Source organism: Loxodonta africana, chromosome 3 (genome assembly GCF_030014295.1).
Source record: "Loxodonta africana isolate mLoxAfr1 chromosome 3, mLoxAfr1.hap2, whole genome shotgun sequence".
In the NCBI taxonomy this organism is placed as follows: domain Eukaryota; kingdom Metazoa; phylum Chordata; class Mammalia; order Proboscidea; family Elephantidae; genus Loxodonta; species Loxodonta africana.
In genome coordinates this window covers 179558597-179583848 of record NC_087344.1, presented here as the reverse complement: position 1 = coordinate 179583848, position 25252 = coordinate 179558597, and the positions used below count along the sequence as shown (strand labels likewise).

Here is a 25252-nt window from a genome sequence, read left to right as displayed (position 1 = left end):
GGCAGTGGTCAACCAGAGTGGACACTGACTCATTCGCTAGCCAGTTCATAACTTATTACTTGTGATCCTGGCTTAAAAGATTACCTGGGACAATAATTTCTTTCCCACAAGAGTTAGCTAAGGGATTAAAAAAAAAAAAAAAAAAAAAAGCTGCTAATGGTTGGTAAGTATAGGAGGAGAGACCACGAAAGAGAGAGGTCTGAGACCATGTGCAAACTGGCACAGAGGAAGCTGCTCAGTTATCAGATGCTCAGAGAGAAGCGGAACCAGAGAGGCCATATTGTCCCTGACAGATAGACAAAAAGTACACCCAGTTCCTAATGTTTTCCTAGTTTCTAGCTCTGTGAAACTTTCATAAGGTTTTATTGGGTTACTTTCTAATAACCCTCCTAGCTACCTTGAATGAGTCTTATTCTTTGCAACTAAAATAAAACTGATGAGATGAATCCTCACATTGCCTTGGCCTCAATACTGACTCCCGGGATTACAGGTCAGGTACTGCAGTATGTTAGAAGGAGCGATGGACTAGAACCCAGAAAACCTCAGTTTTGGGCTTGGCCCAGTCACTCTGGTTATTATGTGGCCTTCAGTAAGTTAGTTTATCTCTCTGGAGCTTTGTTTCTTTACTTGTATATTGAAGCGATGATTTTAGATGATTTATGATAATGCCTGTAGTCCTTATAATTATAGCTCTATGACCACTAAGATGCCATACCTTTCACAGTGATAGATACTCCTGCTGATGTGTACATGGTGCTTTGCTCTCCTTTTCCTGAGCAGTGATAGATACCATTGTGACTCATGTTGGTTCTCGGAATGTTGAATTCAGAAGTGCCATGAGAAAAATTAAAGCCTTTTTTATTTTGATAGAAAACCACATTGTTCACTGGCTTATTCCTCCATCCGTGACACCTCAAGGCCAGAGGTTCTCCTTCAGTGAAGACTCGGCTAGAGACCTGTAGTAGCAGCCAACCTGAAAAAATGCAGACCCGAAATGGATGCAGACAGTGGAGGAGATACAAATATCCCAACGCTTGCCCCAGAGCCTTTATTTTTTTCTTCTCCCAACATTCTAGCTGCAGAGCTCTGCTGACTCTAAGGCCTGTGTCTCATTCCTCAAAAAGCTTTGGCTTTGTTGGGGAGAAAAGTAATCTTTCACCAGCAGCCAACACACAACCCCTTTTTTTCATCCCTTTCCAGATCTTGAAAGTTGGCTAGAACAACAACAGTTTATGTGGTAGGCAGAATTCTAAGGCGACCCCAATGAATCATGCTCCTGTATGATCCCCTTGAATATGGGTGGAACCTATGACTTGCTTTTAGCCAACAGAATATGACAAAGGTGATGGGATGTTACTTCCATGATTGTGCTATATAAGACTCTGTCTCAGCCGATTAGACTGAGAGAGTCTCCTGTTGGCTTCAAAGAGGTGAGCTGCCATGTTGTGGGAAGGCTTGTAAGACAGCCATGTGTCAAGGAACTATCAGGGTCTTTAGGATCTGAGAATAGTCCCTGGCTAACAGCCAGCAAGAAAGTGGGGGCTTTAGTCCTTCAACTGAAAGGAACTAAATTTTGTCACTGGCCACATGAGCTTGGAAGAACTCCAGAAAGGAACACAGGCCAGTCAACACCTTGATTGCAGCCTTGTGAAACCTTGAGCAGAGCACCCAGTTGGGCTATGCCTGGACTCCTGACCCATGGAAACTGTGAGATAATAAATGTATGTTGTTTTAAGCTAAGTTGGTGGTAATTTGTTACATAGCCATAGGAAACTAATACACTCTAACTCCTGACAAACTTGTTAATGGGGCCACGCATACTAAGACACACAGAATTGCAAACATATCCAGATGTGTATACCATACTAAATTGATAGGAAAACTCAGATATATGCAGATAGGTGATACGCTCAGTGAAAACAAGCTCCAGGTCAAATGGACCCTCCCTTTTGATGTAAGTCTCTACGTAAAACCAAAAATGCCTCCTCTACTTTTTCCTTCCCCAAGGGCAGTTGGCTTGGCTAAATAAAATAAGTTTCTTAGAGGACAAAGGAAGAGAAGAGACAGCAGTGCTTTTTCTCCTCCAGGACTTATCTAAGAATGGAAGTCAGATACTCCAGGGCCATTTGTAGCATAATTTTTACAATCGTGGATGCTGCCATGGTGCATCTAAATATAGCTAATACTTTTCCCTTCCCTTGTTCCTATCCCAACCAAGGGGTGCTCAAAGACTACACTGCCCAAACACATAGATATCTTTGCTTCACGTCCTGTCCCCCATTCCTCCCAGAAGTAGGCAAAGACTGTTCTTTGCCAGAACAGTGTTTTGAATGATGAATAAAAAGTCACTAAGTGGACAAGTCAGAGAAGAACATTTTCAGTAGCGAGAATCATATGTTCCTTTCGATGTCTTTTACATGGCAATGTGAAACAGCCTGCTATGTTAAGAGAAATATAAATATTTTATTGCAAAGGAATGTATTATAGGGCATCTCATCAAATGAGATTAAGTAAGTGAAAATATTTTGCAGACATAAAGAGCTAGAAAAAATTAGTTATTTCTGTTACTACCTACATCATAGGATTGTTTTAAGAACAAAGCAACTTTATGGCAAGAGTAATGTTGCACTGGAGCCCTGGTGGCCCACTGGTCAGCAGTTTGAATCCACTGGCTGCTCCTTGGAAACCCTATGGAGCAGTTCTACTCTGTCCTACAGGGTCAACTCCATAGCAAAGGGTTTGGTTTTGAATATTACATTATAAGTTGAAAAGGCATTATTCAAATGCTAATTCTAATAGATATATTGGATGTAGCTTTGTTGCAGCAGAAAGTGGAAAATTTCTCTTGAATTCACACTATTAAAACTATTTATGACTTAGGTAATAGAAATGCTGACTCCTGCAACCTGAATTCCACAGAAAGATATGCTGAATAAAATATAACCAAGAATTATTGAGTATAGATGAACTCAAAGAAAGAAAGAGAAATTCCCATATGCCATAAATACAGATAGAAATTTAAATCAGATTGGGAAGGCTTCAGTCTGTACTTCACCCATCAGGATTTTGGACGCAGAGGCTGGGGAGTCCAGATGGGAGCTAGGGCTCTAACACTCACTTGGCAATAGCAAGTGTGATGAAAGAGGTGTGCGTGTTAGAAATGGTCCACTGGCATTATTCTAGAGACTCAAGGAGGCTTCATTGAAAAGGAACTAGAAACTCTAGAAAACGCTAACTGCCATCCTAAAAAAGTTGCAAGGAAGCTTGTTGTCTGATTAGGATTGTTACTGAAGAAAAAACAGGAAATTGAAAAAACCTAGGCAGTTTTTACATGAGGTCTGAATTTATAACATCTACTCAAGTTGACCACCACACGTCTGTCAGTTTGTCGTACTGTGGTGGCTAGTGTGTTGCTGTGATACCGGAACCTTTGCCACCTGTATTTCAAATATCAGCAGGGTCACCCTTGGTGGACAGGTTTCAGCAGAGCTTCCAGACTAAGACAGACTAGGAAGAAGAACCTTGCAGTCTACTTCTGAAAAAATTGGCCAGTGCAAATCTTATGAAGAGCAATGGGACATTGTCTGATATCGGGCCGGAAGATGAGCCCCTCAGGATGAAAGGCCCTCAAGAAACGACTGGGGAAGAGTTGCCTCCTCAAAGTGGAGTAGACCTTAATGATGTGGATGGAGTAAAGCTTTTGGGGTCTTCATTTCCTAAGATGGCATGACTCAAAATGAGAAGAAACAGCTACAAACATCCATTAATAATAGAAATATGGAATGCATGCAGCATGAATCTAGGAAAATTGGAAGTTGTCAGAAATGAAACAGAACACATAAAGATTGAAATCCTAGGCATTAGTGAGCTGAAATGGACTGGTATTAGCCATTTTGAATCAGACAATCATATGGACCACTATGCCAGGAATGACAAATTGAAGAGGAATGGTGTCATGTTCATTGTCAAAAGAACATTTCAAGATCTATCCTGAAGTACAACACTGTCAAGTGAGAGGATAATATCTATACACCTACGAGGGAGAACAGTTAATATGACTGTTATTCAAATTTACGCACCAGCCACTAAAGCCAAAGATGAGAAAATAGATTTTTACCAACTTCTGCAAGTCTGAAATTGACCAAACATGCATCAAGATGTGTTGATAATTACTGATGATTGGAATGTGAAAGTTGCAAAGGAAGAAGGAGGATTGGTAGGTGCAAAATATGGCCTTCCATCCGACGTTTCCATTTCTTTGGCTAAAATGTATTTCCCAAAGCAACCTAGTACTCAGAAATATAATTCTGCCTCCAACATGGATTAGCTTTTGTATTATCAACTACAAAAACTCATTGTTTTTCAAATAACTAAATAATCCATTTGGATAGTTTGCCCCGAATAATGAAACCTTTTGTTTTAAAGAGTATTGAAATCTTCATCTCTTAACCAAATAAAAACTTCTTACAGATTTTAAGTGGGTTTGAGTTTTTTTCACTTCTACTCATCAAAGTTTAAAACACTTAAGGTCTCACAGTAATTCCATGTCCCGAATTTGATCTTACATATACACAATGAAATGTGCCCTAAGCTATATGTATAAAGATGTTTACTGCAGCATTGTTTATAAAAGGAAAATGATGGAAGCACCTTAGACTAATAGGCAGAATGGTCAAATCAATTACGGTACAGCGTACTTTCAAAGTATGAGGTAGCTCTCCATGGATAGAAACAGATGTGGTGGTTAATGTTAGGTATCAACTTGGCTAGGCTATGATTCTCAGTGGCTTGGCAGACAGGATGTAATCCCCTTTTTGTGATCTGATGTGAGCAGCCAATTAGTTGAAAGGGGAGTTTCCTCGCAGGTGTGGTCTGCCTCCAGTAAATAAATGGATGTTCTGGCAAAGCTCACCTTGTTTTCCTCAACCCTGCACTCTTCCTGTTGCCTGACCTCTGGTTCTTGAGATGTGGGCTGCCTCCTGGCCCGACCTGCAGATTTGGGATTCTCCATCCCTCTCAACCCCATGAGCCAGCAGAGGCCTCCACCCTGCCACCTGACCTGCAGATTTTTGGTTTGTCAGCTCCTGCAATCACAGGAACCAGCAGCGGTCTTCAGCTGTTGCCTGACCCACAGATTTGGGACTTCCTGTCCCCCAGAGGTGCGTGAGCCATTTCCTCCCAATTGTGTGAGCCATTTCTTTGAAATAATTTTCTCTCTATATATATTCATATATGTTTCATTGGTTTTGTTCCTCTAGGGAATCCAGACTAAGACAACAGACTTCCAAAAGATTTTAACTGGTAAAAGAAAGGCGTGGGACAGTTCGTTTTTTTTTTTTTTTTTTTAAAAAAAAAAGGTTTATTTAACAGTTCTGTTTCTGTGGGAGGTGACTTCAAGATTAGGGGTTTGGGGTGGGAGGGACACTTCTCATTGTACATTATTTGTACATTTCTCTGTATTACCATTTATTATGTACAGGCATGACTTTTTTCAGCAACAAAAAATGAGATAATTTTGAATAATGATAAAATCCTAGGGCCTGAGTTTTACTCTTAGTGTTGCTGTTGTTATTTGCCGTCACATTGATTCCATCTCATGGAGACCCCGTGTGTGTAGAGTAGAACTGCTCCACAGGGTTATCGAGGTTGTGACCTTTCAGAAGAAGGTCACCAGGTCTTTCTCCCAGGGAGCCACTGCATGTGTTCGAACCTCCAACCTTTAGGCTAGTAGTAGAGTGCTTAACTGTTTGTGCCACCTGAGTTTTACTCTAGACACCCTACCCAGGTGGGGTGCTGTTGGGACACAGTTTAAGACCCAGATGCGGTATTTGATTTCACCTGGTAAGACATAGGGACTAGGACTCGTAGTTAGATAAATGGACACACACACCCAGCACCCAGGAAGGAGAAAATACAAAAGAAGACCTTGTGGTTTCAGCCCTCCTGCTCCATCCCATACTTACCTGTGTGGACTTCCAGCTGCACAGGGTCACTTCGCATTGAGAGAGCTGTCTGGCACCTGTATTCACCACTGTCGTTAACGCTGGCAGCAGTTAAGCTGTATGTGGAAGTCAGGGTCTGAATGAGTGAGCCATTGTGAAACCACTGGGTGGAGTCGTCTCCAGGCTGCCCGGGCCCCTTACACTGTAAGGTTACACTTTCTCCGTTGAACACATTGACCCATGGAGGGTCCAAGGTGATCACTGCCTTCGTGGAGTCTGTTTGGGAATTTAAAAAAAGACCAAGAGGCTTAAAAGGAAAGGGCTCTGGGGAATCGGTAAGGTTTTGTGGCTAGAACAAGGAACAAAAATGATATATTTAGATTAGATTGGAAAATAGGTAAGTGGGAATCTACAAAAGTTGACTTTTAAGAGTGTCCAGACCCTGCTGTAGAGAGTTCTGTTCCTGTTATTAAATCTTCATCTGGATGTTGGAGATCTAGGGTTGTTGAGGGTTAAATTACTGCTTTAGGGCTCATCCTTGATAGGCAACGAAGCCAGGTTTTAAGATAGGACAAACTGATTGGATCATTGTCCTCGGTGCTGTACTGTCCCCGAGGGTTAAACACAAGCCTTAACTAGTATTTGCTTTGGGAACTAAAGTTCCAGCTCCTCACTTTGGAGCCTTCAGTACCTGCCAGGCTGTCTCTGAGGAGAAGAAAAAGTATTCAGCTTTCTTGTAAAGGACACTGGATGGGGGATGTTGGGAAACCTAGCAAAGTTCCCTTTGTGTTTTTGGTTTCTGGCCCTTCCCTACTATTGTATATACATTAAGGTATTTCTTCCAAAGGTCAGGGCTCATTCACAAAACTTTAGAAAGAAACCTTAAAAATCAAGGTTTATCAAAATCACACTCTGAGTATAAACCAGTTACCATAGTGTCAATTCCAACTCATGAAGACTCAAGTGTGTCAGAACAAACATCTGCATCACAGGGTTCTCAACAGCTGATATTTTTGGAAGTTGATTGCCAGGCCTTTCTCCTGAGGCTCCTCTGGGTAGACTCGAACTTCCAACCTTTTGGTTGGCAGAGAGAGCATTAGACATTTGTACCACCCAGGACTCTACTTTGAAATAGGGGATTTAAAATAAATTCTAAATCTTTCTCCTTTCTATCCTCTCCCTACACTCCCTTCTTCAGGATAACGTTTCCCATCCTTTGGAAGCAGGAATGAGACAGAAGAAGAGAAGTTAAGTTACAGATCACTCACCCACTTGTCCATCAACTGGAACTGCAAGAGACAAGAGAACAGAGACATTAGTTGGTCAGTGGGAGATACTGAAGAAGGGAGAGATGGGGAGATGTGATAAATATAGACTCAGAGGGGCCAGGTTTATGTCTCTTGAGTTTTTCTCTATCCCCCTTTCCCAGAATCAGGGCAGCAGGAGAACTGAACAACCCAAAGGTGACTATTGACGTGGGGGTTCTAGGCTTAATGCTACCTTACGGTCCCCCTTCCCACCCTCTTGATATAGTAAACACCAACAAACCATGGAAGCGCACACACAGTTGTCTCCATAATCTTAAATTCTTGCTCAGGATACCAAAGGAAGGTGAGAAAAATTTTGAATCCTTATCGGCAGAGCCTGTACCCTTCTAGCTAACCCCCTTAGCCCAACTTACCCCAAAGGAGCAGAGCAGTCAGAAGCCACATCTTATCTCCACAGCCGATGGGAACAGTGAAATCTGTAACATGCAAGACATGGAAGGGGCTCTGCAGGGGGCTCTGAGTTAAGATTAGAAAGAGGAAGGAAATTGCTTCTTCTGACCGCTTTCATCATGTTCCTTTTCTGGGAAATACATCTCAATTCTTGAAGTACGCACTTCCCATCCCCGTGCTTCCTAACCCATCTCCCCCAGTCTGAAGCATTGATTTTGGGGATTACGTACATTTCTGAATCCAGGGGAGGGGCTAAAGTTTTATTGACACTCTATTCTGATTATATTCTCCCTCTACCACTTCTGTTCCTTGGGGCTAGAACATGGCAAATCCCCATTTTTATAATCAGGGGGCTAAGGCCTCCCAAGCTTGGTCATGTGAATCCAGATGATTCCAGACCAGCCTCTACTGGCGCATGTGAAGAGTTAGTTATTCATCTGCAAAAGTTGCCCTAAAACAAACCAGCCTCTGTTCCTCCAAGGAACACAGGGAGGACCAACCTCCAATTTTTGTAAAAAATGACATTTCCCAGAAAGACTATGAATTCTGAGCTAAATCCAAGGAAATTAAAGGGAAATAAAATTCTGTTTTATGAAAATAATATAGAAAAGAAAAATTACTCATGTGTATGGGCAAAGATGTCCCTAAAAAGGGAGTTTCAGAGTACAGGCGGGGAGCTCTCACCAGAGTGAGTTGGCTCCTGAGGAAAAGTTGTAAAGGTATAAGGATATTTTTAGGTATTTTGTTAAGAGAGAAAAAAAACTCAGAAACTAGAATGAATTCAGTGAATGCAAAGAGACTGGGGTAGCAATCCCACAGGGAGAAAATTTTAAATGATGACAAACAGTGTTGTACATCAAATTATTGGCTACAATTCCTCACCCTTCCCAGAACCTATACTGCCTCACAAACTCATGAGGGGCTGAGTGTACTTCCCTGGCCCTTGACTTTGTCTCATCCATGTGACTTTCACTGACTAATGATATGTGTGTGGAAACAACATTGTACTAATCCTGAGCCTAGGCCTTAGGAAGATTCACATGTTATCTGTCACTCTCCTGGGCTTCTGCCATTGTCACGACAAGACCACGCTCTGGCTAGCCAGCCATGGTGTGAAGCAGAGCCATCCCAGCCGTTGTGGTCTGAAGTGGAGCTGCCCCAGCTGACCTGCAAACGTAGGAGTGAGAAATAATTGCTTATTGCTGTATGTCACTGAAATTTTGAGAGTGTTATGGAGCAATAGCTGACTGATACAAACGAAAAGCAAGGGTCTGGGGAGAACTCAGGATGTTCTGAGAGAGACAGGAGAAGCCTCATCTCACTGAAATTTATGTTCAGAGCCCAGACTCATAGCGCTTACACGATTTCGTCTCCAAAGTTTTCCACAGTATGGATGCAATTTATTTCACCAACTCCTCTCTAAGTTTTTACTGTTATTACCAACACTGCTACGAATAGTTTTGTGCCTATGTTAAACACTTGACTTATTATTTCCTTAGGACATACTCCTAGAATCAGCACTGCTCAAAGAATATGGGTTTTTTTATTTGGGTCGATGCTGTTAGATTGTCTATCATCATCATCATCATTGCATCTTTTTGTAGAATGCTTTTTATGTGCCAGGCAAATATGCTCAACACACATTGTCTTATTTAATGATGTCAATAATCTATGGGCAGGAAACCTTGAGATTTCCATTTACAAATGAGGAAATTAGTCAGAGAGGAGTTGGGTAAATTGTCAAAGTTTGTAAAAATAGAAGCAAGGTTCAAACCCAGGGAGTCTGATTTCCTCTACGTTCTTACCAGTAGAGTAAAACATTAGGTCCCACCCCACCCCACACGATTTCCGCTTTGCAGTAAAATAGCTGTTGCTTTCAAAAACCAGTGTATGTATTTCATTGATCAGGATAACACGGGGAATGGGTATTGTTGCGGAAGAGAAATGAAAGAGAGTCATGACTTGGAGGGGTGAAATACTTTAAAAAAAGAAAAAAATGTATCCGTAGTTTCCAAATGTTGAGGAAATACCCACTGATGTGAGTTTGAATCCATGTAAAAAGAACTGGGATAACAGGACAAATATCATTTTTAATGCAGTTAGAGTAGCTTCCAGCGTTAATAACCAATGAAAATCCTAATGCTCACAGAACCACTAGGAGACTTTGTATCCGTATGTTTATATGGATTTCCACACGTTGACGATCTTTTCTAACACCTTCATACTCATAGGCATCATACTTCTAAAAACACTTCACTGACACTTTTTCTCAAAGTAAGGTGCAAAGTCATATTTGCCCGTTTTAATGAAAATTGCTCTCTTCTCTACCCTAGAAAGTTATTTGTGAAAAATCACTTGATATATTTTGTTGATGCAGTGGTTAAACGCTTGGCTGCTAACCTAAAGGTCAGAGGCTTGAACCCACCAGCCACTCCACAGGAGAAAAATGTGACAGTCGGCTTCCATAAAGATTTATTGCCTTGGGAACTCTAGGGGGCAGTTCTACTCTGTCCTATAGGGTCACTAAGAGTTGGAATCAACCTGATGGCAACAGATTTGATTTTTCAAGATAACCTAAATCTCATGAAGAATTACTCAAAATTTAACTTTATTTTTGCACTCTTTGTGAGTAAAAAGCAGGCAGTAACCTTTCATTTCCTTCTCGAGTTCTTCCTTAGTGGTCATATATTTTAGGAAGTGCTCAAATGGACCACTAAGTTTTGTATAAAAAATTGTATAGAGCCGTTTACTGCAAAACATTGCTTATTATGTTTTGTATAACATCTCTTAAACAATTGAAACAGATTGCCTTTGTATACCTTTATTTTTCATTAGTAAGATTTATAAATTTCATCCTTACTTAGATGCAACATTTTAGTATCTCACTTCCTTCACTTAAGGTAGACTTAGACACCACCACCCATCTGTCAGTTCGTCATACTGTGGTGGCTTGCATGTTGCTATGATGCTGGGAGCTACGCCATCAGTATTTCAAATATCAGCAGGGTCACCCACGGTGGACAGGTTTCAGTGGAGCTTCCAGACCAAGACACACTAGGAAGAAAGGGCTGGTGATCTACTTCCAAAAATTAGCCAATGAAACTCTTATGGATAAGAACAGAACATTGTCTGATATAGTGCTGGAAGATGGTTTGATAGCATTCAAAATAACCCTGGGGAAGAGCTGCTTCCCCAAAATAAAGTCAACCATAATGACGTGGATGGAGTAAAGCCTTTGAGGCCTTCATTTGCTGATGTGGCGTAACTGAAAATGAGAATTAACAGTAATTGGAACATGGCATGTATGAAGTATGAATCAAGGAAAACTGCAAGTCATCAAAAGTAAAATGGAATACTTAGAGATAGATATCCTAAGCTTTTAGTGAGCTGAAATAGACTGGTATCCGCATTTCGAATACAACAATCATACGGTTTCATATGCCAAGAAAGATAGATTGAAGAACAGTGTTCCATTCATCATTAAAAGAACATTTTGAGATCTATCCTGAAATACAACACTGTCAGTGATAGGTTAATATCCATGCCTGCAAGGAAGATGAGTCGACGCAACCATTATGAAAATTTATATACCAACCATGAATGCCAAAGATGAATAAATTGAAGATTTTTAAAAACTACAGCAGTCTGAAATTAATAGACCATGCAATCAAGATACACTGATAATTACTGGTGATTGGAATGTGAAAGTTTGAAACAAAGAAGAATCAGTGATTAGAAAATACTGCCTAGGCCACAGAAGTGAGCTTGAACGTTGCATAATAGAATTCTGCAAGACTGAGAACTTATTCAACAGAAATACTTTTTTTCCAACAACATAGTCGATGACTGTACACACGGACTTTGCTGGATGGATTACACAGGAAGTGAGTTGACTACATCTGTGGAAAAAAGCAATGGAGAAGGTCACCATCATCAGTCAAGAAGGAGATGACAAACGCTAAACTGAGGAGGCCTTAGGTGGTTTCTAAGTCGCAACCACGTTCTTTCCTATTCCACTACTCCCTTTTAGATCCAAGTCTTGGTTCTTTTAACCTTTGAAGTATCACTGTCCCTAACATGGCCCAAATTTTCGTCCTTCCTCTACAGTTTAAGAACTATGGACCACGAGGTCAAACAAAGCAGAACAGATTAGATGTCTGGGTGTGCAAGGATTAAACCCAAACTAAATCTATTGCCGTGGGGTCGATTCCGACTCACAGCGACCCTGCGGGAAAGACTAGAACTGCCCCATAGGATTTCCCAGGCCGTAAATCTTTCCAGAAGCAGACTGCCACCTCTTTATCCCGAAGAGCTGCTGATGAGTTCCAACTGCTGATCTTTCCGTTATCAGCCAAGGGCTTAACCACTGCGCGACCTAGGCTCCTCTGTGCAGTGACTAGCAGATATCAATCATATTATCATTCTTCCTGCTTTGGTTAGGATTATTGTTATCCTACACAAATAGAAGGAGCCCTGGTGGTGCAGGGGTTAAGTGCTAGGCTGATAACCAAAAAGTCAGCAGTTCAAACCTACCTGGCGCTCTGTGGGAGAAGAGGTGGCAGTTGGCTTCCCTAAAGATTTACAGCCTGGGAAACCAAACCCATTGTGGGCGAGGGGATTCCAACCCATAGCGACTCTACTGGGCAGAGTAGAACTACTCCAAGGAGCGGCTGGTGGATTCGAACTGCTAACCGAGCTCTTTAAGTAACCTGTATGGATTAAAAAAATTACAGCCTTGGAAACCCTACAGAACTGTTCTACTCTGCCCTATAGGGCCACTATGAGTTGGAATCAATTGGACTGCAATGGGTTTGGTTGGTTTTGGTACCTCAAATAGGTGAAGGTTGGTTCAGTTCAGAAAACTCACAGGTAGAAAGGTCATTTCCTGTATGTTGGATTCATGGGATGCTCTCTTACCCAGTCTTCCGAGTTTAAGAGGTTTCTTTTTCATACACACGCACATCGCCTACTCCCTAGTCCCTCTCCTTTCTCATTTTGATGTGGATACTTCCTCTTTGCACTTATTTCCAGTAGACTACAAACACTTACTGCTGGAACGAGTCATAGCTAAAATAAAAATCATCCTGTCGTTCTTTATATTTAAACTTCTTAGGTTAAATAACAATTCAACAATTTTTTAATGTCTGTGGGTTAGTTGAGGAGCCCTGGTGGTACAGTGGTTGAAGCATCCAAACGTCCGTGGTTCCAATCCACTAGTCACTTAATGGGAGAAAGAGGTGGCAGTCTGCTTCTGTAAAGATCTGTAGCCTTGGTAACCCTAGGGGGCAGTTCTACTCTGTCCTACAGTGTTAGTATGAGCAGTGCCTTTATTAGGGGTGTGTGGACTGCACTGGGTGATGCTGTCAGAGGGGGTGACACCAAAATGACTGTCTATAAAAATTTTGTGCAGTGTTTCAGCAGAAATTTATTATTTTTTTTTACAGAAATATTCCTGTAGTTAGTTATGACAACAAAAACATTTTTCATAACCCCAGTTTATATGTATCACTACCTACAAGGCTAAAACTCTATATTAATTTACTTTTTGAACCTTCTAAAGTGCTCTGGAAACCCTGGTGGTGTAGTGGTTAAGTGCTATGGCTGCTAACCAAAAGGTCGGCAGTTGGAATCCACCAGGCACTTCTTGGAAACTCTGTGGGGCAATTCTACTCTGCCCTATAGGGTTGCTATGAGTTGGAATCAACTTGACAGTGAAACAGGCTGCTCAGCCATATTGAAAACCCCAATCAACACCCCTTCCCCCCTCTTTGTCTTGCTAACCACAAGCTTGTTTTGAGCAGGAAGTTGCAGCAGGTAGTGGCTCCATCCACTCACTAGCCCTGGTTACACCTTGAAGCAGGCACAGATTGAAATCACATCCTTCAACTGACCCCCCCCCCAATATAGGCATGGGAGGGCTAAAGGCAGAAAATTCCAGGTACCAAACCCAATCCCCTGACGCCGTTGGAAACAAAAATGTCCCCAGCCCCCTTAGTCAGCGAGCACGTGGCCTTAAAGTCACTAAACCTCACGCTCTCCTTGTATGCGCAGACAATAAACTTGCCACTTTCTGTTTCCGTTGCAATCAGTGTCCGTCTTATTTCAATGGCTAATAAGACAGGACAAGAACCCGAGTGGCGTTCGGTTACAACAGCAGTGGGTTTGGTTTTGGTTTTAAAGCACTCTGGTCAGAGCTGTGATTATTATCCAACTACAACAACTCGTTGAATCACGTGGTTTTGTGTGCACCCGGTACAAGCACTCTACAAGCACAGCGCTACAAGACAACGCTACAACCACACGCTGTTGTTTTTGTGTTTGCTGCTACCAGTGTTTTTATAGTCATCGATTTTTACCACATTTTCTGGTGTTTTAGCTACAATATTGTGGTAATTAATATTTGTGAATCTATATCAATAACTGTATTGAAACTGAAGTAGTGATTAAAAGAAGAAAAATTAAAAAAAGGCTTATGCTCATTTACTTACAATGTAACTAATACTGTTGAAATTCAACACAGAAAGATTTTACAAAACAATTTTGTTGTTAGTATTCTAAGAAACACTACATTTAAGCAATTTACAACTATATTTACCAAATATTATTCTTTGATTAAAATTGATAATCAGCATTACTAAGGATTCTGTATGGTTTGGTATGCGAGGAGGTCCATGGGGGAGGAGGTGATGCCATGAGTTCCTGTGCTCAGTGACATCAACCCTACTGATACCCCTGGCTATGAGTTAGAATCAACTTGATGTCAATGGGTTTGGTTTGGTTTTTTGGTGTGTTGGCTAGGGAAGGCAGGGGAAGGTAATGCAGACATAATGGTGAAGGGGAATTGGGGGTTGTGCTGGTTAAGGTTGTTGTGTGTCAACTTGGCTGCGCCATGATTCTCAGTGGTTGGAGTTACGTAATGATGTAGTTTGGCAGTTACGTAATGATGTAGTTATCCTCCATTTTGTGGTATAGTGTAATCACCTCCATGCTGTGATCAGCCAACCAGTTAGTTGTAAGGGGAATTTCCTCAGGGGTGTGTGGACATTCTGGCAAAGTTTGTGGGCTTTTGCTCACTCTGGATCCTGCGTCTGGCTCATCATGATCTGACCTCCGGTTCCTGGGACTTGGGCCAGCAGCCTGCTGCACTGCCTGCAGATCTTGGGTTGGTCAGCCTTCAGCCTGACACCTGACTCACCGACTTGAGACTTGCCAGGCTCTACAACAGCATGAGCCATTTCCTTGAGATAAATCTCTCTCTCTACACACACACACACACACACACACACACACACACACGCTTCACTGGTTTTGCTTCTCTAGAGAACCCAGCCTCAATTTGCTCACGTGCTTCCCTGTTTCCTTGGGTCAGCTCATCTTCATAAATTTCTTTACGGTCTTGTTTAAGAGGGCCTCTTGATTTTTTAAGCCCCTCTCTTATTACGCCTTTTCTATGTCACTGCTTCTATTTGTACAGTGCTTGGGCTACAGTATTATGTATTCTCTTTTTGTTACACACTTGACATATTTCATGCTATAATAGAAATACCACGAGTGGGTAGCTTTAATAAACAGAATTTCATTTTCTCACAGTTTAGGAGGCTAGAAGTCCAAATTTGGGACATTGGCTCTAGGGAAAGGCTCTCTCTCTGCTGGGTGTGAGGGGAAATACTTGTCTCAGCTTCTCTAACCAGCCATCCTTGGAGTTTCTGGGCTTGTATACTGGTCTGCCTCAGATGTTGTCAGATAGTGTAGGTCTTCCCTTGTGTCTGCTTTCTTCTGTGACTAATCTGCTCTTTTATATCTCAAAAGTGATTTAATACCAAGTGGTTTAATATACACTCTACACTCATACGGCTTCATTTACATAACAAAGAAACCCTATTCCCAAATGTGATTACATCCACAGGTGTAGGGGCCAGGATTTACAACACATATTTTTGGGGGACATAATTCAATCCATAACAGAACTGCTCTTATTTGTACAGTGCCTGGACTAGACTGGAAATCCTGGTGGCATAGTGGTTAAGTGCTACAGCTGCTAACCAAAGGGTCGGCAGTTTGAATCCGCCAGGCGCTCCTTGGAAACTCTACGAGGCAGTTCTACTCTGTCCTATAGACTCGCTATGAGTTGGAATCGACTCGATGGCACTGGGCTTTTTGGTTTGGAGGACTAGACTAGCATGTATTCTGTTTTATGGTCTATTTGTTACACACATGACATATTTCATTTCCCTAATTGGCGTGTACATTCTTTTAGGGGAGGAATTGCTGCTTTTACTTCATTTGTATCTTGCTTATAAAGACATTCATATAATCAATAAATACTTGATAATGAATAAACACACACATAATTGATTGGCATTTTGTGTTCTCTCAGCCCTTCTGTATCCTGAGGGCAGCTTATATCCAAAATTATAAATATGATACAGTCTATCTTGGCAGTTTCCGGATCCAAGTGCCTTATACACAAATATTTGCTTAATGACTATAGTTTATATCTGAAAACTCTACCACCAAATGAAAAGATGTTGAGCAAAAAACAAAAAATTTCCATTATTTTAACGGGAAAAATTATGATGCTTTCTATTCTAACCCAAGATATCCAGCAGATGGAAAACATAAAGATCAAACAATTAAATCAAATATTTATAAGTAATAAAAAATAAGTATAGTTGCTACATATGAAGATTCATTGTACTCAGGAAAGAAGGGGAAGAAGACTTGAGGGTAGATGATGGTTGTTGGAGGAGGGGTGTGAGGGGATTTTTTTTTTAAAGGTGATGAAGATTCAGTGATTGACTTTCAGGCTGACATTCAACATCAGATTTAAATGTGCTTGATTATATTTTCTTTTTTGTTAAGATTATCACCAAATCAAGGCCAAACATTTGAAATACATGAAAATGGTGGGCACACGCAGCATAGAAGATGCAACCTCTTCATCCCTGTTGGCTGGCATGTGTATACAAAGCATAATATTTAGGGTTCATCCAAACATGGCATGCAATTCAAAGTTGTTCCACTTGATATCCTCTGACTAAAACCTGTTACGTCAGACAAATTGGTGAGTAGTATTGGCACAGTGGTTAAGCGTTGGGCTGCTAACCAGAAGGTTGGCAGTTCAAATCCACCAGCTGCTCCTTGGAAATCCTACGGGGCAGTTCTATTCTGTCCTGTAGGGTTGCTCTGAGTTGGAATCGACTCAATGGAAATGGGTTTGGTGTTTGTTATTGTGTCATTCACAGTTCAAATAGGAAAACAGATAGTACACTAGAGAGAACTTAATACAAGGAATCAAACAGGTATTGGCAGTCTGAAAAGGCAAAAGGGGCACTGATGAGACATAGAGATGGTGCCTGTAGGAAGCAGTATCAACCCTAGGCTTCCAGAGACAGAGGTAAGAGGCTGGGGTTATTAGAACTTAGAAACTTCAATGAAAGTTCCCATATAGCTGGGATTCTGACTTCTGAGGAGGAAGTGCTTTTTAACTGGTGCTAGTTAGTACCTCAAGGTTAAGAGCTACGGCTGCTAACCAAAAGGTTAGCAATTCAAATTCACCAGGTGCTTCTTGGAAACCCTATGGGGCAGTTCTAGTCTGTCCTACAGGGTCACTACGCATTGGAATCGACTTGACAGCAATGAATTTTGGTGCCTCAAGAACTCAGAGGAAGAGCCTTTTGGAGTTGGGACTCTGAAACCTAAAGAGGGTGTGCCAGCTGGCTGCTGCCGGTCACTACAAGGGGATGCAATGATGCTGGCTCTGCAATTGTGAAAAAAAGAGAAGAAGCTAGAAACAACTGTTGCTGCCAGGGTGAAAAATCATTGCTGGTGTCATGCTGATAGGAACAAGAAGCAAAACAGGAAGTTTCTTATGACTTCTTTAGCCTCTCAGTTTCATTTCAACACACCCCTGTTAGAAGAAACTAACAATCAGCAATAAAAAAAAGATGTGGTTTGCAGGGTCCTAGCTTCAGCATCAAAAAGGAGAATATAGAGGCGAGTCCATACAAACCCTTCTACACAGGGTCTTTGCTTGAAACCATGACATGAAAATATAATTTCTTACAGCATTTTTGCACAGGGAGAGAGAGAGATAGCATTTTTATTCCATTTATTTTGAGGTAAAAATGCCATTATATTTTTTAAAAGAGAGTCATTGCCCAAAAAGTGGTACAACTTTTCAACAGCCTTTATGGTAAAAAAAAAAAAAAAAAGGTCATTAGCCGAATAATCATTATATGAGGGGCCAATGAAATACAACATCAACATTCACTATGGAAACAATATAGGAAATTTCACAGGAAGTGATATATCCATTTTTCATGAATAGACGAGGCCTGAGACTTAAGAACAGGAATCACTCGAAAGGGGTGATCTGGAGCTGTGTTGTTTTAGAGGCTTACTAGAGCTTAAAATGTGAGAATCAGGACAGGAGTAAATCTCTGGGACTTTAGCTAATACCCACTTTTACAGGCACCTCTACAACTTTCATCCATCCATTCGTTTGTTAATTTATTCAATTAATACTTAATGAGTACACAGAATGTTCTAGGTACTGGAGATACAGTGGTGAATGAGACTGTCTTGGTCATCTAGTGCTGCCATAACAGAAATACCACAAGTGCATGGCTTTAACAAAGAGAAATCCATTTTCTCACAGTCTAGTAGGTCACGAGTCCAAATTCAGTGCGCTGGCCCCAGGGAAAGGCTTTCTCTCTGTGTGCTCTGGAGGAAGGTCTTTGTCCTCAATCTTCCCCTAGTCGAGAAGTTTCTCAGGCACAGGGACCCCAGGTCCAAAGGACCCCCTCTGCTCCAGGTGCTGCTTTCTTCATGGTATGAGGTCTCCTACTCTCTGCTTGCTTTCCTTTCCTTTTATCTCTTGAGAGATAAAAGTTTGTGCAGCCCACACCCCAGGGAAACTCCCCTTACCTTGGATCAGGGAGGTGACCTGAGTGAGGGTGGTGTTACAATCCCACCCTAATCCTCTCAACATAAAATTACAATCACAAAATGGAGGATAACCACTCAACACTGGGAAGCATGGCCTAACCAAGTTGATACACACATTTTTAGGGGGACATAATTCAATCCATGACAGAGGCTAAGTCTATGCTCTCATGAAGCTTACTCTTTAGTGAGAGAGTAAAATAATTAATAGATAAGTAAATATATAAAGTGTAAATAAACGTATCAGGTAGTAAGTACTAAGTGTCATAGAGTCCCTGGATGGTGCAAACAGTTAAGCATCTGGCTCCTAATCGAAAGGTTGACTGTTTGAGTCTACCCAGAGGTACCTCAGAAGGAAGGCATGACAATCTAGTTCTGAAAAATCAGCCATTGACTATGGAGCACCGTCCTACTCTGACACATATGGGCTCACCATGAGTAGGAATTGACTCAATGGCAACTGGTTTTATTTTTATTGTTTTAGTAAGAGTTAAAAAAAAATAAACAGAATAAATGGACGAAGAAAAGGAACACAAATTATTCAGTAATAAGGGAGATGCAAATCAAAATAATTAAATATCCCATTCACCCACCAGATTGGAAAAAGTAAAAATTATTGATAGTATGATGTACTGTCAATAGGAGTAAATTGGTAAAGCCTTTATATTGGAATGTTATTTAGCGGTACCTGAGAAAATTTAATTTTTGCCCATTTGGTTAATATATTAGGTTGAATCGTGTGAAATTGCCAATATTGGACAAATTTGGACCTGAAAATAGGTCAAAGAAATTATCCAAATCGAAGCCAAAAATAAAAGAGTGAAATGTTTTCAAATTTTTCAAAATTTCAGGAGTATATGAATCAGAAGGGAACTAAGTCAGACCATAATTTATTTTTCTTTTTAGTATCCACTGCTGGCAGCTGTCTGTAAGGCAAGAATTTCTCTCCTGCATAGGCTATGAAGGATAGATAGCATAGTTTCAATTGCTCAGTATATCTATTTTCTATCTCTTAAGAAAACACTCTCCCTTTTTTGACCCCCAGTTCATATCCTTCACTCTTATCTGATGGGTATTATAAACGTGTAACTCATCAACTTTCTTCTTTCCTATCCTGAGAAAATTATGGTTTCTCCTGGAGTAAAATGTACCAGCATTTATTGCATCTGATATCTCTGGGGACTACTTCCGCCTAAAAATTGAAAATATGTTCCCAAGCCGTATGTATAGAAAGTCATTTATCTTAACTTCTGGATATCAGTTTTGAAACAGGAAATGTGATGACCATTCAAATAGGAAACAATGGCAATAATCATTCCAAGATTCAACATTAGATAATGCAAGGGCCTGTGATGGCTGTGGTGCCAGAAACTCAGTTTCTTGGGTCTTATCTTAGTTATCTAGTGCTGCTATAACAGAAAAATCACACGTGGATGGCTTTAACAAATTGAAATTTATTTTCTCACAATTTAGAAGACTAGAAGTCCGAATTTGGGCTCTAGTGGAAAGCTTTCTCTCTCCGTTGGCCCTGGAGGAAGGTCCTTGTCCCTTCTGAGCTTCTGCTCCTGGGCAATCTTCATGTGGCATGGCATCTCATCTTCCCCCATCTCAGCTTGCTAGCTTGCATTTAATCTCTTTTTGTATCTCAAAAAGAGACTGATTTAAGACACACCCTACACTAATCCTGCCTCATTAACATAACAGAGACAACCCCTTCCCAGATGGAATTTGTTTTAGTTTTCCAATGCTGCTATAACAGAATACCAGAAGTGGATGGCTTTAATAAAGAGAAATTTATTCTCTTACAGTCTAGGAGGCTAGAAGTCCAAATTCAGGGTGTCAGCTCCAGGGGAAGGCTGTGTCTGTCGGCCTGGGGGAAGGTCCTTGTCAATCTTCCCCTGGTCAAGGAGCTTCTCAGCACAGGGACCCTGGGTTCAAAGGACATGCTGTGCTCCTGGCACTACTTTCTTGGTGGTGTGAGGTCTCCTTGTGTCTCTGCTCATTTCTCTCTTTTATATCTCAAAAGAGATTGACTCAAGATATAACCTAACCTTGTAGATTGAGTCCTGCATCATTAACATAACTGCCTCTATTCCTGCCTCATTAACATCATAGAGGTAGGATTTACAACATTTAGGAGAATAACAACAGATGACAAAATGATGGACAATCACACAATACTGGGAATCATGGCCTAGACAAGTTGACACACGTTTTTTGGGGACACAATTCAATCCATAATAGGATTATAACCACAGGCATAGAGATTAGGATTTGCAACACATAGTTTAGGGACACAATTCAATCCGTAACATTTCACCCTTTGTTGCTGTTATTACGTGCCATCAGGTTGGTTCCGACTCACAGTGACCCTATGCACAACAGAACCAAACACTGCCCAGTCCTGCGCCATCCTCACAATCATTGTTATGCTTGAGCCCATTATTGCAGCCACTGTGTCAATCCATCTCACTGAGGGTATTCCTCTTTTTCGCTGACCCTCTACTTTACCAAGCATGATGTCCTTCTCCAAGGACTGATCCTCCTGATAACATGTCCAATGTATATAAGATGAAGTCTTGCCATCCTAGGTTCTAAGGAACATTCTGGCTGTACTTTTTCCAAGACAAGTTTGGTCATTCTTTTGGCAGTCCCTGGTATATTCAATATTTTTCACCAACACCATAACTCAAAACTGTCAATTCTTCTTCAGTCTTCCTTATTCATTGTTCAGCTTTCACATGCATAAGAGGTGATTGAAAACACTATGACTTGGGTCAGGTGTACCTTAGTGAGACATCTTTGCTTTTTAACACTTTAAAGGGGTCTTTTGTAGCAGATTTGCCCAATTCGATACATCTTTTGATTTCTTGACTGCTGCTACCATGAGTGTTGATCGTGGATCCAAGTAATATGAAATCTTTGACAACTTCACTCTTTTCTCTTTTTTTCATGATGTTGCTTATTGATCCGGTTGTGAGGATTTTGTTTTATGTTGAGGTGTAATCCATACTGAAGACTGTGGTCTTTGATCTTCATCAGTAAGCGCTTCAAGTCCTCTTCACTTTAGCAAGCAAGGTTGTGTCATCTGCATATCACAGGTTGTTGATATGTCTTTGCGTTCTTCTTCATACAGTCCAGATTCTTGGATTGTGTGCACCCTCTGCCCCCCCCAAAAACTCATGTCCTTCCCACATCCACAGTCAAAACACATTCACCCTATCGCACCATCCCAAAAGTCTTAAACCAACTCCAAGTCCAAAATCTCATCTTTTAAATCACCTAAACTGAATATGGGTGAGACTTTAGGCATATTTCATCCTGGGGCAAAATTCCTCTTCATCTTTGAACCTGTGAAATCTACAATACAATTTACCTGCTTCCAAAGTACGATGGTAGAACAGGCACAAGGTAGATATCTCCATTACAAAAGGGAGAAATTGGAAGGAAAGAAGGGCTAACAGGCACCAAGAAAGTCTGAAACCTAGCAGAACAAATTACGTTGGCTCTCAAGGCTTGAAAATAATCCTTTCTTCTCTGAGACCATGTGGGCAATGGCCCAACCCTCTAGGCTCTGGGTGTTGACCGCACCCTCTAAATTCTGGGTAGAGATTCCTCAGCCCTGGGCTTCAGCCTTGCCCTCCAGGCCCATTGGGATGACAACTCTGCTCCCTTGGTTTGGGTGGCCCCACTCTCCTAGTTCATCTGAGTGGTGACTCCCTTGGGCCCGGCAGAGCCCATTCTTCTGCCCCTTGGGCATGGCTTTCCCACCCCCTCAGCTTTGGGAGGCAGCCCCATCCCCTGGGCATACCTTAATGGCAGCCCTATACTCTGGAAACAAGTTGGCGAAGAAACAACTTACTCTTCAAAAACAAGAAAACCCTGCTTCCCATGCTCCTTCCAACAGGTTTGTTGATCTCTGAGCTGCTCCAGGGATGGTTCTTTTCTTTTGTTGGAGAACAACAGATGTAGCTTCTTTGGCCTTCTTCCTGCCTATAGAATCCCAAGAGGCAGATAGTGTCCTTTCCTTTCATTCCTTCTCTTTCCCCTTCGGTTTAAGCTCATGGATTTTCTGCTGTGCTAATTGGTTAGATCCATTAGTCACAGGCTTAATCTCTTTAACAAAAGTTTGTGTAGCGACATCCTTGGTAAGCATTCTAGAACATGTGTCCTTACTTTGTTCAACAGAATTTTCCAAATCTTTAGGTTTTGTTTTCATTTTGCACATGCATTTTTAAGTTCATCTCTTTCCTCTCACATTTTATTAGAGCCATCAAGGAGAAACCACATGGTTCCTTCAAGATCTTGCTTAGAAACCCCCTCAGCCAGAGATCCAAGGCCATCACTTACAAGTTCTACCTTCCACCAAACATTTGAACGTAATTCAGACAAGTTCTTTGCCAGTGCATAAAATGCCATTCCATTGTCCAGTTACATGTTAGTCATTTTCTTTTAAAGCATCATAAGAAGCACTTTTAACACATTTCTAGCAACATTCTGTTGCTGGCACCATATATATTCTCTCAGAAGACAGAGACTTTCTCTACAGCTCTCCTCACTTCCTCTGAGCCGCCACCAGAATTGCCTTTCATGTCCATAATTCTACCAGCAATCTCCTCAAGACATTTAGGCTTTCACTATTAGGCACTTCACTCTTCCAGCCTCTATCCATTACCCAGTTCCAAAACCACTTCCACATTGTAGGTATTTGTAGCACCCCATTCTTCTAGTACCAAATTATCTAGTGTTGGTCCTCTAAGTATAAAATATGCTTATAGTTGGAAAAGGTTCCAGGATTATCCCACTACAGGGTCACAACCACCAGAAGCATCTCTGGGATAAAAGCTAGTGGAGGCTGCCTATATCACTTCCTTGAAATCCTGAGACAAATCCCACCCTGTGCTTCTGTGCTCTAGATTCCTTTGGCAGCAGAGCTACTTTCCTGTGCAGATTGGACTTCAGTTTATTTAAATTCCTACTTCTACCATTTCAAAGCACTTGATGGAACCTGGAGCCCAGTGTTCATTAATTCCATGTTCTCTGGCGTGTAGTTAAAGATTGCAAGGCCACTGGAAAATGTCAAAGAGTATACTCTAAGTAGTGGATGAAACTAGGCTATGCCATCTCTAAATAGGTAAAGCTGACATTGATAGACATTTTGGCATTGATAATTCTATGAAAGCATTCTTATTCCCATTGTGAAAACTTAGCTCAATTTCTGGCCAATACACACACGTAAATCTGCCTACCAGACTCTTCTAACTACAAAATAAAAACCATATATGTATGATTTTGTATTATGTGGCTTGATTCTCTTTTCCAAAGTAAAGTTTGAGCAGGTATAGGGTTGCCAGTTGGGAGAACCAAAGGAAAAAAATGTTAGATTTTGAGATTAAAAACTTTGATCTTGTGGCCCAGAGTAGACTGATAGCTGGGAAGACTTGTGAAAAAGAGGAGAAAGAAAATTCTGTATTGATAATAAAATCTGTATTTTTGTGACTTGACATTGTTCATGGTGGTGGTGCTGTTATCTGTACTCCATCTGTCGCCTCAGAAACTTAGGTTCAAATCAGAGTCACAGCAGTAAAATGTGATCTTATTTTTGAGGTGTTCAGTATGTTTTAAAAGTTGACGATAAATTTCTGATAACAGTGGCTATTGTTCTCAAGTGTCATTGAGTCTGTTCAACTCGATATTAAAATGAACCTTCCTTCTGCAAACAAACAGAAGTTGGATAAAATATAGAAAACATATTCTTCAAAACATCAAGGTGATGATTAGACAATAAATAATTACCAGGTTTAGAGTAAAGGAAAAACTAAAACTCAGGGCTGTAAACAAGCATAGAAACTACTTTTTTGCTAAGGGCAGTTCCTGATCCTGCAAATTAAGGCATTAGCTTTGAATGGATTAGAAATAAAAGACTAGGCTCTGCACAAGTTGAGGAATTTACCAGGAAAACATTCCTATCATAAGCGAGGACCCCAAATGACTATAGTCTTAGGATACAGATGAACTAGAAATGTAGTGTAGTGTAGTCTGAGATCAGAGCATCCTTCACATCTTTTTACTTGGTTCTGATATATGTAAGGTCACTATAAGTTGGAGCCAACTTGACATCAGCTAACAGCAACAACAACAACAAGGTGGTCCCAGACTGGGAGTGCCCCCAGATGCGTGGCAAGAAAGACTTCATTGTAGATCTGAAACTACTCCTTAAAATATTTTTAAAAATACAATGTGTAGCACATACGCAAAGACAATAATGAACACAAGAAATCAGGCTCCATTTGTGAGAATTATCAAATACAACAGGCAATAGAAACTGCCCCCCTCCCCAAAGTATTAGAGATATTGGAGTTATCAGAAAGATTCTAAAACAATGATGCCTACATTGTTTATGAAGCAAACGAAAACTTGGAAGAATTTTGTCCACTAGGGAATTTTCTTAGCTTCATGATTTCTAAACATTCAGGGTTACAAGATTCTTCAAGGATATCGGATAGGCACTACAGCTTGTTTGAAGGTGTAATGGATTGAATTCTGTCCCCAAAAAATATGTGTCAACTTGGTTAGGCCATGTGTGGTGGTCCTCCATTTTCTGATTTTCCTACATGTTAAAAATCATAATCTCTGCCTGTGGTT

The 25252-nt window shown here is 41.0% G+C and overlaps 1 protein-coding gene across 1 annotated transcript in view; it reads right to left on the bottom strand.

The window, feature by feature from the left end:
• LOC100654974 (high affinity immunoglobulin gamma Fc receptor I) overlaps nt 1-25252 on the bottom strand; it is a 43830-nt gene that overhangs the window by 1782 nt on the left and 16796 nt on the right. Inside the window, exons 2-5 of the mRNA XM_064282503.1 lie at nt 7624-7686; nt 7211-7231; nt 5964-6218; nt 716-973 (exon numbers count right to left, since the gene is read on the bottom strand). Of these exons, the coding sequence (XP_064138573.1) occupies nt 716-973; nt 5964-6218; nt 7211-7231; nt 7624-7686 (597 nt within the window). The remainder of the gene's footprint in view (nt 1-715; nt 974-5963; nt 6219-7210; nt 7232-7623; nt 7687-25252) is intronic.